This window comes from Pelobates fuscus, chromosome 5 (genome assembly GCF_036172605.1).
Source record: "Pelobates fuscus isolate aPelFus1 chromosome 5, aPelFus1.pri, whole genome shotgun sequence".
In the NCBI taxonomy this organism is placed as follows: Eukaryota; Metazoa; Chordata; class Amphibia; order Anura; family Pelobatidae; genus Pelobates; species Pelobates fuscus.
In genome coordinates, this window is record NC_086321.1 from 150520616 (window position 1) to 150539205 (window position 18590).

Here is an 18590-nt window from a genome sequence, read left to right on the forward strand (position 1 = left end):
TGGAGGACATTGTCTGGTATATAAACAATCACTATATCTGCAACATGCAGTTGAGTGGAGAGATTTAATAATGGTTTATGACATGAAATCACTTTTGGATTTTAGATACAATATACTAGCATACATTTTGCACACACTATAGAAGTGAAGTTTAAAGGAACACAACAGCTTATGGTACCTGTAGTAACCTGGCACCATGCCACTATCACTCATCAAACCATTTTAGTACGATTTGACAACTTACCTGAGTGCCTCCAGGTCTTCCATCCTAATATGGTTTGACTACTTACTGTGGGAAGGTGACAGGGCACTCATGTCACCATAACCACTATAGTTGGCTACTGTGATTATGGTGCTTGGAGTATTCCTTTAAGCAATGACCAAAATATAGTGGGATGCAAAAATCAGCGTGGGGTAAGATGAGAAAATCTTTGTATTACAGATAGCATGAAATCAGAATTTGTTTTATAAATAGCATGCAATACATTTGTTTTACAGATAGCATACAAATAAGAATTTGTTTGTATCTATCCCAATTTTATTATAAAGCCTTTGGATAATGTTGGCACTTTCTATAATGAAATGCAGTTGTCTGGAGTTTTAGTCCATTTAAAGTCCTTTGAGCATTGAAAGATACAAGAGCCCCCAAGGTTGGCTTCCTCAAAGACACCTCCATCCTGAATTCTGATCAGTTTACTGTTCAGTTTACTTATTATATATAGTGCAACAAACACCATCAGGGTTACTATAGTGTGAATTGTTAAGAATTACAAATTTATTTCACATTTTAGTCCAAACTAGGTAAAATGACAACATTTCCAAGTCAGCTATGTTTCCAGACTAGCCATGCCCACCTAAAATTTGAATTTCACTCTGAATTTACAATTCTCACTTTAGTGAATAATCCTGCCAACCTTCCGGGACGTATGTGAGCAGGTAAAAGAGTGGGCTGCCCACTCAAGCTACCCATGCGGAAGCACCTGCATTTTAAAAAGTGTCTGCAGATTTCAAAAAGTGGGAAAGGTCCCCCAAAGCTACTGTTGCTGGGACAGTACCCCAAAATATGGGACTGTTCTAACAAATTTTGAACTGTTGGCACCTATTGGCATGTCTCAGACAGTATTCTAACAATCTATGCTGTTAATTCCCTGCCTTCTCCTGTCCCATGCATCGTGGAGTAGTTCTTCAAGGGATCCAGGCTGCCAGTAATGATGGAGAGATGTTCTAACAAAGTCCACCTGATATGACATTGGAGATTAGATTGTAACCCCATAGGTGGCTGAAGAACAAGACATTGTGGTGTCTGTACTCTCTTCCAGCTTATTGTACTTTATACATCCCTGCACCTACACCTAAATAAGTCTGACATGGGTAATACTGTTTTAAGATTATCTTGAGGCGTCTGAACTGTTTAAGAGTTTATTATCAAAAATATAATGCTCAATGGTACTTAGAAAAGGGAACATTAAATGAGCTTACATAAATCCAATAGCAAAGAAGTCCACGATTTTAGCATTGATCATGGCAGTCTTGTAGGAAGTGGGTAGAACTACAGTGAGTTTATTGTCAAGTCAGTTTATAGATGGTTGGGTCTGGTAATGTATGCCTGCAAGCAAACTAAGAGGGATATGCTAAGGATTTGGAGTGGCCCTAAGTTGACCTTGCCACCCCTCTTAGCTGCTGCCTAGCCTGCCCTGTGGGTGATCCAGCTCTACCCAGCTGTTTATCTCACTGTGGGCAGACATCATTATATGCTCAATAAATGATGTAACTAGGACACTTTGATGGAACCTGAGAAGTCCTGTCAGCTTCAGATGAATAAGTGTGAAGAATGGGTGTGACAAGTTATGGATATTTTACTCAGAATTCATGCTCTTTCCATTTCCCTTAGCAACTAAATGGAGCCCTTGGCTACAATTTAATGGTCATGTAGCCATTTCTGAAGATAGTGACACCTTATCATCTTGTCCATCTTCGCTCTGTAAACGGAATTCTATTTTGGACAGCTCCTGTGCATATCCTTGTGTCACCCTTTGAGGAAGAAGACTCAGGCTGTCACTTGTCATTTACTTGTCACCTTGTTATTCTGTGGTAACAGACCTGTGACCGGTCTTGAATATCACGTTGTTTTTGTCTGTGTCTGTTTCACATCGCATAATGAGGGCGAGAACAGCTTTGGCCAAATGTTCTCGTGCCCTGGCAGCAGTGTCATTGTATGGCATGGGACAGTTTGTGCTCATGAATTTTAGGGCATTACAGTCAGGCTCCACGTGCCAAGCTTATTGTGTGACAGAAACATGCTCTGCTTTAGCCAATGCCAACCCCCTTTGTTGTGTATCTGGTTTCCTCTGTTGTAGTTATCTGGTCACTTCAACATTTACGGAACCTGAGAACCAAAACATGCCACTTTAATGTCAAAAAAGAAACATCTCTGGTGTAATATGTGTGAGTGGGTGGGTTCTATCCAGATTTCATATAGCCAGCAACCTATTGCAGTGAGACATACCATTTTTATACTTAATTTTAATTTAATTGAGTATTAGCTTTTTTATTATTATTATTATTATTATTATTATTATTATTTTCTGACTGGTAGGTTTAACCTTTAGATACTAGTTTGATGTTTTCAGCTACAAAGCAAGTCTAATGGTTTTAGAATTATTTAGTATAGATTGTTATTGAGTTAGGTGGATGTGGGAAAGAATTGACTGTGGCTACCATTATGTAAAGGTATATGTTGGAATGGTATAGTTTAAAAATGCAGAGCATCTTTTGAATGATACTCTGAAATGCCCATAACTTAAATAAATAGATACTCATAAATGCCCATAACCAAGAGTGTAGTTTCTTTACATAATGATGCCTTTTGCAACAGTAGGCATTATGGGTACAAAGTTTTCTACTGCTAATATTTTGGAGCCTTCATATTGTTTGCCTTATTTTACCCTGTTATTTGCCAGACTTTTTTTTTCCTTCTACGGCATTTTTTTCGGTGGGTTCAGGGATATATGAGATCACAACTCTATCCACATTGAAATACATTTGTGAGGAAAAAAGGCCATTCTTTTCTACTCTCCCCCCATCCCCCTCACTCCGGCCAAATATTTACAGTGCTCCCCTGATTATCTCTCAGCAGATGTTAATGGGGACTTTTGTTAAGGTGATCTATAATTACCATGATTTCAAACAAGCCAATTTTAACTTTAATGAGCATGCATTCCATCATAGATTACCAGTTATTAATTACACTGCTAATCTTTGAATGGCACATATTAGACTGGTGCAGTTCTAGCATACCATAAATAATTACTATGTGCCACCTCTGCTGAAAGGCTATTCCATGCTTGCAGTATTTATTATCACCTGTTTTATATGTAGTGAAGAATTGTGTTTGCATTGCTGCGAGGTGCTGGCCCCAGGCCAAAAATAACAGCTGAGAGAGGCGCCGAAGCATGTTTAAATACGCAGACAGGACCCGTGTGAGAAAGAGTGTCCAGCCGGATTTGAAACACAGAGTGCAAACAGAAACATGGAGTGCAAACAAAACATCCTGCCTACTCCCCTCAGTGCCACCACAATCACTGCATCCCTACTGTGTGTCACGGTGACACAGGCAAAAGCTGCCATTATCACTTTTGGTGCTGTTGCATCTCCATAATTTCTGCATACTTTTACTTATAAGAACCCAGAATGAGCAGGCATTAGGATGCTAGAGTAGGACCTGCCAAGAGTGGGGTACATTGACGTTATGGAAGGCTTATGCAATGCATGATCATATACTGTAACTAAACCCCCATTATTTTCGCCTAGATTAGGTGTTTTAAATATTTTTTTTTTTAAATTACATTCTGTGAACTTTGATATTGTTGTTTAGTGAATGAGTGAGTGTGCTGGATTTTCTATGTTATATATTTCTTTCCATGTGGAAATCTGCTGCCTGCATGGAAATAAGGTCCCTGGTCCCCTGCTGTTACAAAACTACAATTCTATTAATGCTTATCCAACCCCAATATGATGAGGGGCACAGTGCAACTGGCAGCAGGGCTGTATCTTCTGCGATGCTGACATGGCATTTGCCTTGAGAGGCACTTTCAGGGGGGTGGCAAAAAACACCGCCCCCAAGCGCCCTGGCAGATGTCATGTCAGCCTCTTTCATGGGGGGCCACTCGAGTTGGGCGGCTGCAAATATTACGGGCGGCAAGGGAGCACAGTCCACTGAGCTCTTCCTGCTCAGTTCCCTCGCGCGCCCAGCAATGATATCAGAGCCGGAATATGACGTCACATCCGGCTCCCAGCATCACTAAGTGGCGCGCGAGGAAGCTGAGCAGGAGGATCAAAGCTCCCTCGCCGCCATCATTGACCGAACACCTTCCGGCCTGTCTATCCACTGAGGAGCACAGGAGCTTGCACAGTCGACCATCCAGCCCAGCACCTACACTGGATCCCAGGGACATCAGCCCCTCTGGACCAACAGGTAAATAAGTCACTCCAGCTCTCCCAAAATGTAGGGAGGCTGGGTGGATTTTAATTTAAAAAAACAATTTGAGAGTATGTGAGGCAATGTATGTGAGTGTGTCAGTATCAGTGTGTGTCTGTCAGTGTATGTCTGTGAATGTGTGTCTGTCAGTGTGCATCTGTGAGTGTATGTATATCTGAGAGGGTGTGTATTTTAACTTTAACTGAGTTGTTGTGTCAGTTTCTGTCTGTCAGTCAAAGTGTGTTTTAGTCCTAAACAGGAAGGAGTGGAGCAAATTTACATTATTGGCCTCATCCACAGCCCAGGGATGGGATCAGACCAAAAGGGTATTAGGGGCAGCCCACTCACTCATTGTAGTCCAAGTAGTGACCACTTCAGTGATTTGTGGCAGGAGTATTTATGTGCAGCGTTTCACTATGAAACTCTGTACATACAAAGATTTACCCCCTAGCTGCCAGAGGCATAACTCTACCTCTGGCAGCACCCACAGCTAGCATTAAACTATAGTTCTGGGTTAGCTAATGCCCTGTCAATACAACTTTCTTGCACAGAAAATCAGTCATTGGCTGAGCGCAGTCAATTGATGTTCTCAGCCAATGAATGGCAACCGCCATGGCTTCTGTAACTCTGCATAAGATGAAAGTGTGTCACTGGACCACCCAGGGGATAATAGAGCCAGACTGGGACCCAGGTAAGGGGGCAAACCATTGCTAACCTCTTTGACCCATTACCAGGGAACTGGGCCACAGTCCCCTGGCAACAAAACCACTACAGCAGGCTGTAGTGGTTATTATGTTTTAAATAGCACTTTAACTTCCAAAACCGACTAATTGCTGAGGGGCATGAGTGGGGTTATTACAAGCCACCCTTGCCATATGCCCTCATCGCGTAGGGGTAAAGGCAATGGATGAGAGGACATTGCTGCAGCCTCCTTGGTATTTTAAAATTAAGAGGAGGGAACTATTACAGGTCCCCAACTCCCAATAAACTAAGTACCCCATTGCTAAACACATGATTGAGGGGAGGAAGTGGTGGGTAGCCTGTCTGCCTGCCACTTCCATTTTTAACCTCTCACCTCCCAGCAACGCAAGTTGAGGGGCACGGAGAGGGCACTCTACCTGGTTCCACAAATATAAACAAATAGCACTCAATTGCAAAGTCAAACTCCCATTATTAATTACTTCACTTCCAGAATCAAATAGAAATATTTTAACTTTCATGTACTTTGCAGAATTAATTTAAGTAAATAAAGCCTCACTTATATATACTTACATATGCATATATATACTCTAGGAATAATTATTAGCCTGTAGAGGAGCACATTTTTCTGCCAGAAGTCACTAGTCAATAATTTAATGGTTGCATTTGTGCTGAAAATGTAAGCTCACCTCATGATTTCAAACAGTAAAGAAAGCTTCAAAGGGTCATATCATTCTTACAGTTTTAGATATCTTTTATTTCAGTAATATATTTTTTAATCGTAATAATGTTAAAATATATTCTATTTATTTTATGTTGCCACTTTGTCTGTACTGCTAGTACATATAGGCAAAGTATTTGACCATTTTTATATATCTATTTTGTCACATGTATTGTATGTGTGTAATATAAAGGACACTGTATATTGTTTAGAGCTTTTTAATTTCCTAAATATTTTTATAAAGGCTGAACCATGGCTCCCAATCATCCCAATTTCAATGGGACAGACCCAATGTCCTGACGTTCTGGCTTTGTTTCTCCACACCAGGGAGCTGTCCCCACAAACTGTAGCAGGAGCACATCACATAGTTTCACTCATGCTACGCTAAGGGCACAAGGGCCATGCAGAGACTGCTAAAACAGTGCTCTGTGCATTATCTGCCCTCATTGGCTGGCCTGTATGATTGATAGGCAACCTAGTGTGCATTCATATGCATTTAGGTTGAAACAAGGGTGAATCTGTCCCCTTTTTTGTGGCAGCAGTGACGAGATTCAGATCACTGGCTTTGCCCCAGTTTGCCTAACTCAGGATGTGCAGACAGGGCTGCCATCATGCCTACACAAACAAACACACCGCATTCACTATACACACACTACAATCGCTACACAAACACACACTCTGAATTTACTGCACACAAACACACACTCTGCATTCACTACACACTACACACTCTGCATTCACTATATACACACTACATCAACTACACAAACTGCATCTAATACACACAAACACACTTTGAATTCACTAGACACACACTTTATCCACTATACAAACACACTCTGCATTCAGTATACACACACTACATCCACTACACAAACACACACTCTGCTTCTAATATACACTACATACATTACACAAACGTTTAATCTGTATCCATTATACATACTGCGTTGCAAACGCACTCTGCATCAACTACACACATTTTACATCCACTAAACACACACTACATTCAGTATACACACTGCGGCACTGTGGGCGGACTCTGGGTGACCCTATGGGCGTGCTAGTGAGTGGCCCTAGCATGCCCATAGGGCCACCCCTGAGTTTACCCCAGGGGGCCAGACCTTGGGCTGTGTCGGAGGCCCAAAATTTCTGATGGTAGCCCTGTGTGCAGAGTTGGGTGTAATGCTGAATGAATCAGTGAAAAATAAAAAAATTGCACATTTACATAAATTGAATGTATGTCTGACAAGTAGACTGCAAACAAAATTGTGGTTTTGTATTTTTGTGCAAGCTATGCATTCATTGCTTGAAATAAATATTATGCTAATAATATTTTCAGTCAAAGAGTGCTCAGTAGTGAAGAGGTTACACGTCCCCCAGCCACTAATTATAACGAGGAAGCCTGTACCTTCCTTCTTGTAATAAATGCAAGTAAATATGTATAAAATAATTGCATGGACAAATTTGATCAAAAAATAATGCTCATGTCTAGTTGACACAGTGACCTGGTGGAGTATATGGCTTATGACTGTCGGTAGTGTGGAATTAAGGGGAGAGGGTATAAATATTCTGATAAATGTTTATGATGATCTATGCATTGGCTTGGTCAAGCCTCAGGTAGCCCATAGTTTAAATACATTAGTAGTCAGATGAAGTTGCATTTTTATAGTAACTTTGTTTACATTCTCTCTTTCTCCTCTCCCCTGCAGTTTCCAACTGTGTAGTAGGCCCTTGGGGCATGTGGAGCGAGTGCAATTCCCGCTGTGGGATTGGGAGCAGGGAACGTGCACGGCAGGTGATTGTGCCCCCTAGAAGTGGAAGAAACCCCTGTCCAGACCTTAGGCAGCGGCGTGGCTGCTATGGAGAGGATCCCTCTTGTCATACTTCTAAAGGTTATTATGGAACTCTTATTGAATATTTGGGAAAATAATATTTTTGGAACTTTCTACTGAAAGTACTCATATTGCTGTTACTTGCACTTCACAGAGGTGGCCAAGATTTTACCAGACTCCTTCAAAAGGGATTTCAGGGACCCCTGGAGAAGACATCATGCCAAAACACCAGCGAGAACCTCAAGGTACAAATCTTCACTAAAGCAAAGGGTGCATAATATGATAGCAAGGGTTAGATTTATTATGATGACCCAAGATCTCTTTTGCAGGCTGCACTGTAATTCTATGAAGCATACTAGTCTGCTTGTTTGTGAATCTCACAATAATCTGTAGGAGTGACATTTCTTCAACATTTTACTTCTTCTAAATATCACCCAAAGTGAGCAGAAGTGGGAAGTGTGAGGGGTCACTTGTCCTGTTCTAAAGTGTTAGAGTGAGCTCTTTTAATCAGGAACCCATGTTCTGTAGCCACAGGAGATGTCTGAGCAGCTCCACTTCCAATCCTTTCATCTGATGGCCAGGGGAGGACTCTCTAGCAGTGGAAATCTTAACAAGCACGCTGAGTGGTAATAACATCTGGCAGGAAAGGAAGAGCTTGCTCTCACCCCCCCCCCCCCCCCCCCAAAAAAAAAACATTAAAAAAAAATAGAAAGGAAGAGCAACTCTGAATTAGGACCACACTAGCAATAACCACAGAGTGATCATGAAATAATGCTTTTTCTAGCATTGGGGGCTATTGCTTGATCCATTTTTGAATATACTTTGCTTAAGTAGTTAGGAATATTTACATCAAAGAAAGAATACTTTAAAATGCGTACATTTTACAATGCAATATACTGTAGATGTCCAAATTACCCTCTGAAGGGGCGGGCAGGACCATCGAGCTGAAATGAAGCCATCTCATGCAGCTCCGGTCCTGAGCCTGAAAAAAACACTGATTTATCGCTCATAAACCGACCGTCTTTCCCTCAAATTAATATATATGAACAGGGGAACCAGTAAGCATTATAAAAAGACCAAACGGTAGCTGAAGACTCCACAAATATAAGGAATCTGAAGCCTTGGGCCTACTTGATGGCATAAGCCTGTGGCCTATTACTGAAGCTGGAAAGGCTCGACACACGCTTCATGAACTAACATAATCTGAGGGGACCTGTCTTCCCCAATTTGCAAACAGCGACCAAAGAGGCCATGCTGCGGCCCCCCCCCCCCCCCCGGTCATCTGTTTACTGGTTCTGAATTGCAAGTTTCCACTTATGAGTTTATAGTTCTCAGCCTGCATTTGCTGGACGTTGGATACAGCTTTGCCCCTATGTCCCCAACCGCAGACCGAGAGGCAGCGTGCTCACCGTGAACACTCCCTTCTTGCCTTACCAGGGAACGGATGAGATGACTCAACATACTTACCTAAGAAACTGCCCAGGCATCACTCAGGTGCCTCGGGGGACTGCAGGAAGCGGTGGCGCCAGGAGAACCAGGCTGTCTCGGGTTGGACAGCGGTGACCTCTACCTCTAGGTTATCTGGAGGCCTGGAGGGTGCTGCTCCCCGTTGCTGTGAGCCCGGCCGTGGTGGACTTTGGGGGGCCTGCGGGTCGTGTGGTCCATGCTTCGGAGGAGTGGCCGGCGATAGAGGGGGCTCATGGAGGCGCCCTATCTGAAACACCGAGACTCTGCCGGGACAGTGGAGGTGCAGAGGCCGTTCAGTTGGTGGACTCTAGGAGAGGGGGGTCTTACGGACTGGGGGGTACCTTGAATGCCCGCTGTGCCGAGAAGCTCATGGTGGGGGGCTTTACCTGATGTCGGGCGACACTGCATATGTCAGTACCCCCGGGTGCTAGTTATTGATGCATCGAGTATGGCCCTATAGAGGCTCTATGCTACTTTTAAGTCTCATCTGGGAACAGAGGCATGAGGGGAGGCACGAGACACATTCTTACGCAGTGATAGCTTCCACCTCAGACGGTCAGTTATCCTCCCGTAATTATCCCCCCCCCCCACAATATTATTTACTTATATTTTTATTTATTTATTTTTAATTTTCATATACAACCTGGCGGCACGTGCATGGCCAAGATCCCTGGAGTCCATGAGAGGACTCGGCTAGGGATCTTCACGTTGGGCCCTATCCCTCAGGCCCCCCTCATTCTTGGGGGCACCCCCCTTCCCCTTTTTTTTTTTTCTCCCTTTTTCCTTTTTTTTTATTTTTAGTCAATCGCATTATAACTGTACCGATCTTTTGCGGGAGATATGCACCGCTACAAACCTGACACACAGTTCGAGCCGTAGATCCACAACCCTAGCAACAGAATAGGGTAGATTATACAGCCTAGTCGATGACACCGCTTCTGGTACACGATACATCACAAGCCATCACTGGCTCACAGATATTAACTACCACACGAGCTACTTATGCTCTGTACTTGCTTTCCCGCACATTAAAGGCTCAATGTTTATAGCTGTAATCTCATATATTGATTTAGTTCTTAGTGTTACACTTTTTATTTAGACATACCAATCAGCAATACACCGTAGAATGGTACACGCTTCCAATGTTAACTTGGCATTCAACCTGTATGACATCTTACGCAGTATCGAGTCCTAGTAATAGGACTTTCTTCCCGTTTTTCGCTAAACCTACAATGTATGCGCTCATATAATTTTTGTGTATTTAAATGAGTATTTCTGCCAGTACCTGAAGTTACCACTGTTAGTGATGCATATCTTACTCTTTTGGTTACTGTACGCACAACCACAATGAGGTACCATTATTCTTAAGTTAAATGTAATTGCGTTCACCCCTCATACACGCAATAACCTATGGTAATATTTTTGTATGTCATATATTAATGCAATACGTTCACATTATCAACTGCAAATGTCAGCAAATTGATACGTTCTCCGTAGTTTACTTTTATTGCTGCAATATCTTTAAGTTCTGCAGTCACATTATTGCAACCACGACTAATCTTACCGCATTGTAATACAACACTATTGTCGTACACCAGCTTATACTGTAACATGTCTGCATCTCCTACTGCAAATGTATGCAAACTGCTCTGAATAAAATATATGCCTTTTGAAATAAATCAAATTACCCTCTGTAGAACAACTGTACATTCTCTCTTATTTTATCATCGCGACAATGTATCCATTGAAAACTAAATTACAAAATGTAGAACAATTCTCCTTCACCAATCTAGTCACAGTTTCGTTATTACCTGCATTCTACAGTTTAATTTGGTTTGTATTCCCTACAGTACGTTCAAAGGAGAATCCACACAGAGAAAACTAGATTAAGGCCCTCTATTTGGAGTTCCTGGTGATCCTACTCACCTTAGATATCAGTGTTCCCTTGTGCTACCTTATTTCTTCCCTAAGGCCAAACATACTTGAATGACACATTTGGGTTTATTCAGTAAACGGTGAATTGCTAACTGAATTGCAAAATTAAATTAAAATAACAAACTGACTTTAGTGGGGACTTTCCAAATGCGTTTATTTTGTCAACATTTTTTTATTTGGTTTTTGATTGACTACAATTTGCCGTTTAGTGAGTAAACTCAATTTATTTATATTCACTATACAGTAAATAAGGAATTGAAAACGTATTTGCTAAAACTAGTATACAGTAAGTAAGGATTCCATTCACTAAATGGAAGAATTCAGCCGAATGCCATTTAGTTCTGACAGTTTGGCTGTTTTGACACACATGATTTATCATAAAAAGCTAATTTGGAGATTTCAGGCAAATTTGCACTTCCATTCTGCTCCAGTTGTAATCAGCCAAATCTCCATATAATTTGTCTAATTGGGTTATTCACAGTTAATTTACAATCACATTTCATTAATTAGTTGAAGCCTCCGTGCCCGAATTTAATAAATTCGGTCCAGAGTTCAGGTGTCTGGCAGCGTTTTGGTCATACTGAAATAAGTACCAAATCCAAGCCCGTTCGGAGCCTGATTTATGAAATACAGATATTGGTTAATTTCATCAACAGTTTCCAGATTTTTCAGTCAGAATGGCCCTGTATAGCAGCGAATGATTTTGCCCCATTTGGTAAGAGACGATTCGGACTTCAGTGAATAACCCTGTTATTGTTTAGTAAATTAACCAACAAATATAGGGCTGCAATGTTATAACGTTATTAGAATTCTAATTTGAGACCAGCCTCTGAAGGCCATTTAACAGCTCTGTAAATTGCTGTGAAAGGTTCTGCTTATCACATATTCACAGGGACCGTTCTGCATGATGTAAATCTCCACATTGTGTTCGTGCTGCTAAATGCCACAGAACGGCATGTTCTGTGGCGTTTTGGTCATACGGAAATAAGGACCAAATTCAAGCCCGTTCGGAGCCTGATTTAAGAAATACAAATATTGGTGAATTTCATCAACAGTTTCCAGATTTTTCAGTCAGAATGGGCCTGTATAGCAGCGAAAGATTTTGCCCCATTCGGTAAGAGACGATTCGGACTTCAGTGAATAACCCTACAGGGAGTGCAGAATTATTAGGCAAATGAGTATTTTGACCACATCATCCTCTTTATGCATGTTGTCTTACTCCAAGCTGTATAGGCTCGAAAGCCTACTACCAATTAAGCATATTAGGTGATGTGCATCTCTGTAATGAGAAGGGGTGTGGTCTAATGACATCAACACCCTATATCAGGTGTGCATAATTATTAGGCAACTTCCTTTCCTTTGGCAAAATGGGTCAAAAGAAGGACTTGACAGGCTCAGAAAAAGTCAAAAATAGTGATATATTTTGCAGAGGGATGCAGCACTCTTAAAATTGCAAAGCTTCTGAAGCGTGATCATCGAACAATCAAGCGTTTCATTCAAAATAGTCAACAGGGTCGCAAGAAGCGTGTGGAAAAACCAAGGCGCAAAATAACTGCCCATGAACTGAGAAAAGTCAAGCGTGCAGCAGCCAAGATGCCACTTGCCACCAGTTTGGCCATATTTCAGAGCTGCAACATCACTGGAGTGCCCAAAAGCACAAGGTGTGCAATACTCAGCGACATGGCCAAGGTAAGAAAGGCTGAAAGACGACCACCACTGAACAAGACACACAAGCTGAAACGTCAAGACTGGGCCAAGAAATATCTCAAGACTGATTTTTCTAAGGTTTTATGGACTGATGAAATGAGAGTGAGTCTTGATGGGTCAGATGGATGGGCCCGTGGCTGGATTGGTAAAGGACAGAGAGCTCCAGTCCGACTCAGACGCCAGCAAGGTGGTGGAGGTGGAGTACTGGTTTGGGCTGGTATCATCAAAGATGAGCTTGTGGGGCCTTTTCGGGTTGAGGATGGAGTCAAGCTCAACTCCCAGTCCTACTGCCAGTTTCTGGAAGACACCTTCTTCAAGCAGTGGTACAGGAAGAAGTCTGCATCCTTCAAGAAAAGCATGATTTTCATGCAGGACAATGCTCCATCACACGCGTCCAAGTACTCCACAGCGTGGCTGGCAAGAAAGGGTATAAAAGAAGAAAATCTAATGACATGGCCTCCTTGTTCACCTGATCTGAAACCCATTGAGAACCTGTGGTCCATCATCAAATGTGAGATTTACAAGGAGGGAAAACAGTACACCTCTCTGAACAGTGTCTGGGAGGCTGTGGTTGCTTCTGCACGCAATGTTGATGGTGAACAGATCAAAACACTGACAGAATCCATGGATGGCAGGCTTTTGAGTGTCCTTGCAAAGAAAGGTGGCTATATTGGTCACTGATTTGTTTTTGTTATGTTTTTGAATGTCAGAAATGTATATTTGTGAATGTTGAGATGTTATATTGGTTTCACTGGTAAAAATAAATAATTGAAATGGGTATATATTTGTTTTTTGTTAAGTTGCCTAATAATTATGCACAGTAATAGTCACCTGCACACACAGATATCCCCCTAAAATAGCTATAACTAAAAACAAACTAAAAACTACTTCCAAAAATATTCAGCTTTGATATTAATGAGTTTTTTGGTTTCATTGAGAACATGGTTGTTGTTCAATAATAAAATTAATCCTCAAAAATACAACTTGCCTAATAATTCTGCACTCCCTGTATGGCTGCAATGTTATAACGTTATTAGAATTCTAATTTGAGACCAGCCTCTGAAAGCCATTTAACAGCTCTGTAAATTGCTGTGAAAGGTTCTGCTTATCAAATATTCACAGGGACCGTTCTGCATGATGTAAATGTAAATCTCCGCATTGTGTTCGTGCTGGTAAATGCCACAGAATGGCATGTTCTGTCATCTGGCTGTGCCAGTGTGTGAGGTCACAGTACAGATGGCATTGTACCGTTTCTGACTTGCTATTCTCAACTGACCCAATCCTTCATGTTTTGCTACACCTCCTCCGCATGCAAAACATATTCCATGCTCGCTGCCAATATCGCCTGCTGTGCTCCCCAGCGAGTGAGGAAAAATGTGCTGCTAATAATCAGGGGGGGAAACAGCTGCCTCTTGTATAAACACACACTGATAATGAACATGTTACACTGCATTCTGTGCAGTATGACTGGAATCTTCACAATCATCACAAACATTGTCGTTCCATTGCATTGCTTTGCACCACACTTTTCATTAGTGTACACACAGAAAATGTATTTCTTATTTATTTTTTTTGTATAATAAAAGTAGACAGTTTAGCAGACTCCATTTTCCACAGGCACCAGTTCCATATCTCCTTAGTGCACTTGGCATTTAACAGTGCATGTCATGCTCACATCCCTTGCCATACTTCTAATGCCACCTACCTCATCCCACTACTGATACCATGGGGAGTTGTGTATACAAAGTGTTATGATTTGAAAACTGGTGCAAAGATGCAAAAGGTCTGAAGTCATCAATGGAATGTTCTTGCTAGTTCAACTGGTTTCCATGGTGATTTCACCACTTTTAGTCATTTTGACCGCTTTTAAGAACCCAGCACTCAGCCATTCAGGAAGAAATAGGAAGGACTTCACTCAAATTAGGAATTTTCTTATGAGTTCAAAAGGAATGTTCTCCACACCAGAGAGGTGGCCAAGACTGAAATAGCACATGTAGCATAGGCAACACATTTTTTGCCAGAAGTCATTATATTCTGATATTAATATAAGGAATGGTGAATGAAAACTAAATTGCAATATTTAGACCATAATGTCCTTTTTTGTTTGCTATTTGTCAGACCACTTTGGCCTAAATTTTGCAACTTGACTTTTAATGCACCACCATTCATTTAGTCAGTAAACCACTTTTGGATTGCTGTTTTTCAGCCACTTTTATTCCAGTTCCCCTATACAGTTGTTAAAAACACATGTCAAGCTTTTCTGAATGTGTTGCTTTGTCCTGATGATACTGATCCTCTTTTATAGATTTTGGTTTTGTTCCTCTCTCTGTCCAGTTACTGTGTGTATTTCCGTATGAAGCATGTGGGCCCGGTCTGTCGCCTTCAAGGGTGGAGCAGACAGTTGATGCAAGAACAATTGGTGTGTGTGGAATGCCAGGCCGAAGCTGTGGCGAGCAATGGTCGATGCTTGGGGGATGGATTGGCTGGAACCAGGTAGGGATTTCTTGTTGTGAGCTGGTGGGTTAACTGGCTCTCCGCATTTAGGAAACCTTTGCTGTGCCCGTTATTACCAATTAAATGCCAATATATAAAAATTATGTGATCAGACTGTTTTTATGTCACAAAGGGGTTAAAGAACCATTTCCACTAGTTATTTTGATGTTGTACGGATTATTCACTTAAGTCCGAATGGCCCCAGACCGAATGGGACAAAACCATTTACTGCTGTACAGTACCATTCGGACTGCAAAATTCAGACATTGTTCACACTATTTAACAATATCTGGAATTTGCAAATCAGGCCTTGAACAGGACTGAATTCGGTCTGGATTTCAGCCGAACACTGCTAGACCGAATAAATTAATGAAATCCAGACCTAATTATTAAATGTGGGCTGGAGGCTTCAATCCAGGCCTAAATTTTAAAAACCCAAATAAACTATTTGCCTGCTGGCAGTGCTATGGAGAATAATTAGACCTCCCTATAAACACAGCTGCCAGGTGGCAGGATATCCACTAAAGCGACTGGGCAGCCAATGGGGCATGTGATTAACAAGGGGGACACAGTCCCATCCATTGGTGGTGGGTGGGGAACTAATTACAGTTTTAAATAGTGCAGTTGTTTGGGGGTGGTCAATAGCATGTTCGCCGCCCATTATTTAATTAGAGCCCCCACCCCACATGAGAGGGGGCCGGGGAGAGGACATAGGTCTTCTGCCCTAATTCTTCTTCTTGTTATTATTTGACTGGACACATGCCACCAATGAATGTGGTCCATGGATGGACACTAGTTCGTCCACCTAAATATTAAAATTGTGCTTGCAAACCGTACTTAAAATTATCGTTCACTTGCATGAAAACAAGTGAATGATAATTTGCAAATGTGCATCCTGCTGAATGCATTTCGTCCCTATTCAGTTTGAAATTGGTGCTTTGTGAACAATCTGAATCTTATACTTTGTATAGTATTCAGTTGCCTAATAACAGAATTTTGTCCATGCACCAAATGCATCTGGCGTTTGCTGCAGATTCACTCAGAGACTGAATTCTAATCGTATTTTTGCTTTAGCAAATCTGAGAATTGGCATTCTGAGAATTCTTTTATTTTCAACGGATTTTGCACATCCATACAAATCTGGTGTTTTGTAAATAACTAAAAATATACTATTTTTCATCGATATACAGGACATTCTGGACTGCTGCCTCTCTTCCGGGCTGCCAGGGATCCTGGGTGCAAGAGGATCTACGTGAGGACTGTACATGCCAACTGCTTTCCTTCCTCTTTGTATGATGATGCAGAGCCCTAAAGACTAAGGAATGCAGTGGACTGCCTTAGTGCTAGTGATAATGCACACCAGGCTGACCAATAATCTCTAATGCACAGGGCACCAGAAGCCACCATGTTTAGTAAAGCACAAAGCTAGATTACTTACCTCTCAGATATCTACCTCTGCAATATGCTTCCAGGAGGAAACATCCTTACATTTTTAAAAATGATTATTTCCATGTTGTGTGAAATGTATTTCTAGCTATGGATATCTCTGGTCTAGTGTTTGAGGTGGCTGGCAACTTCACTCTCGGGAGTCTTTGCAGCATGTTTTTGCTTTTTTCCCCTGAAAATGTATGTCAAGATGTACTTCACAAAACATATATGCAAATTAATTTAGTAACTGCAATTAGGTAGCTTTATAGAATGCTGGAGATGTCATGACATCACAAATGGGGAAGCACTGGTGGTCACATGAAATGGACACACCAGGCCGGAATTTATTTTATAAGTATTAAGAAGATTATGTATTAATATAAATATAATTTGAAAAGTTTCTTGTGTAACTTCTATACAGAGCAGGAAGAGCTGAAGTTCTTAGCCCATTGGGAAAATAAAACCGGGTATTGATATTCATACAACATATCTGCCAACATTGGGCCAGGCTGTGAGGGGAGGCGTTTCCAGTGATGTGAGCTGATGCCCAGTATGGCTTGGCCTGCTTGGAAAAGGGGCAGCTGCTCACTAAAGGGACCTGTTTGGCCAGCCCCCAACTTACAGGACCTTGCAGAGATTGTTGCTGCAGCATTTTAGTGCCTGTTCACAGTGCAAGCGTGTCTAATTACGCGCTCAATCTGTTCTGGCGAGGTCAATCACCTGGGGTTCTGAGATGCGGCACAGGACCCTGAAATCGGAACTGTTAGGAGGCCTGATGCTATTTGCCTTGGTGGGTGTCCTCTCTCTCTACTGACTTTCCCTGAAAATAAGATTGGGTCTTATATATTTCCCCCGAAAGACGCACTAGGGCTTATTTTTGGGAGATGTCTTTTTTTTAACGAAAAACGGTAGCAAGCAAGTGCTACAAAGTAGGTCTACGTTTGGGGAAATACCTCCGAACATAGACCAGTTCATGGAATCATGCAAGTCTATGTTCAGGGAAACTTTCCAAAACATAGATTAGCTTACTCACGAATGGAATCCTGCAAATCTGTTTGGGGAATCTTCCCCGAACATAGATTAGTGAGCTAGCGACTAGGGCTTATTTTCAGGGTAGGGCTTATATTACGAGTATCCCCCAAAAATAAGCTAGGGCATATTTTCGGGGGATGTCTTTTTCCATGGGAAACACGGTAATGAAGGTTGTTTTGGAGTTCAGATCATTCAGTACTATTAGTGGCTGAGCTGTGTGCATACACCTGATTAACAAATATTTTCTTGGAATGAGGGTGTGTGGTTATGGAGGCAGGCTTATGTTGTAGCATTCTGCTTTTTTAGTTTGTGCAAATCTATAAAGATTTGAGCATGCAAAGAATACAGCATATTTATGAGACCAAAATCTAGCAAATGCATTAAATATTTATTGGCTGTTAGAATGCCCCCTTACTTCTACGGTGTCAGTTCTTTAATTAAATCATCCCAATTTTGATGTCAGGAAAAAAGTTTCACTTCTTATAATGTGAATTATTAAAGTTTCAGTCACTTTTACTACAAGATTTAAATAAGTTTGTCTGTTTTATTGCTATTTTATGATGTGCAGATAACATACATGGTGGTCACATGAAATGGACACACCAGGCCAGCATTAGGGTGTGTCAATAACAATAACATTGTTTTATATTAAAGTAAGCAGTCCAACCAAGTAATAGTAAATAAACACTATGTCAGAAATACAGACATGTTTATGTTTTCCTGTCACTATAGTGTTTAACTAACCATTTAAGTCCTGGTCCCCCTTTGATCACAAGGGGGGGGGGAGTTTATTTTT

At 41.5% G+C, this 18590-nt stretch overlaps 1 protein-coding gene across 1 annotated transcript in view; it reads left to right on the forward strand.

Annotated features, from left to right (window-relative positions):
* LOC134612636 (somatomedin-B and thrombospondin type-1 domain-containing protein-like) overlaps window positions 1-17101 on the forward strand; it is a 50428-nt gene extending 33327 nt beyond the window's left edge. The window contains exons 2-5 of the mRNA XM_063457046.1: window positions 7610-7792; window positions 7887-7977; window positions 15176-15334; window positions 16525-17101. Coding sequence (XP_063313116.1) covers window positions 7610-7792; window positions 7887-7977; window positions 15176-15334; window positions 16525-16630 — 539 coding nt within the window. The 3' untranslated portion in view covers window positions 16631-17101. The remainder of the gene's footprint in view (window positions 1-7609; window positions 7793-7886; window positions 7978-15175; window positions 15335-16524) is intronic.
* The last annotated feature ends 1489 nt before the right edge of the window (window positions 17102-18590 follow it).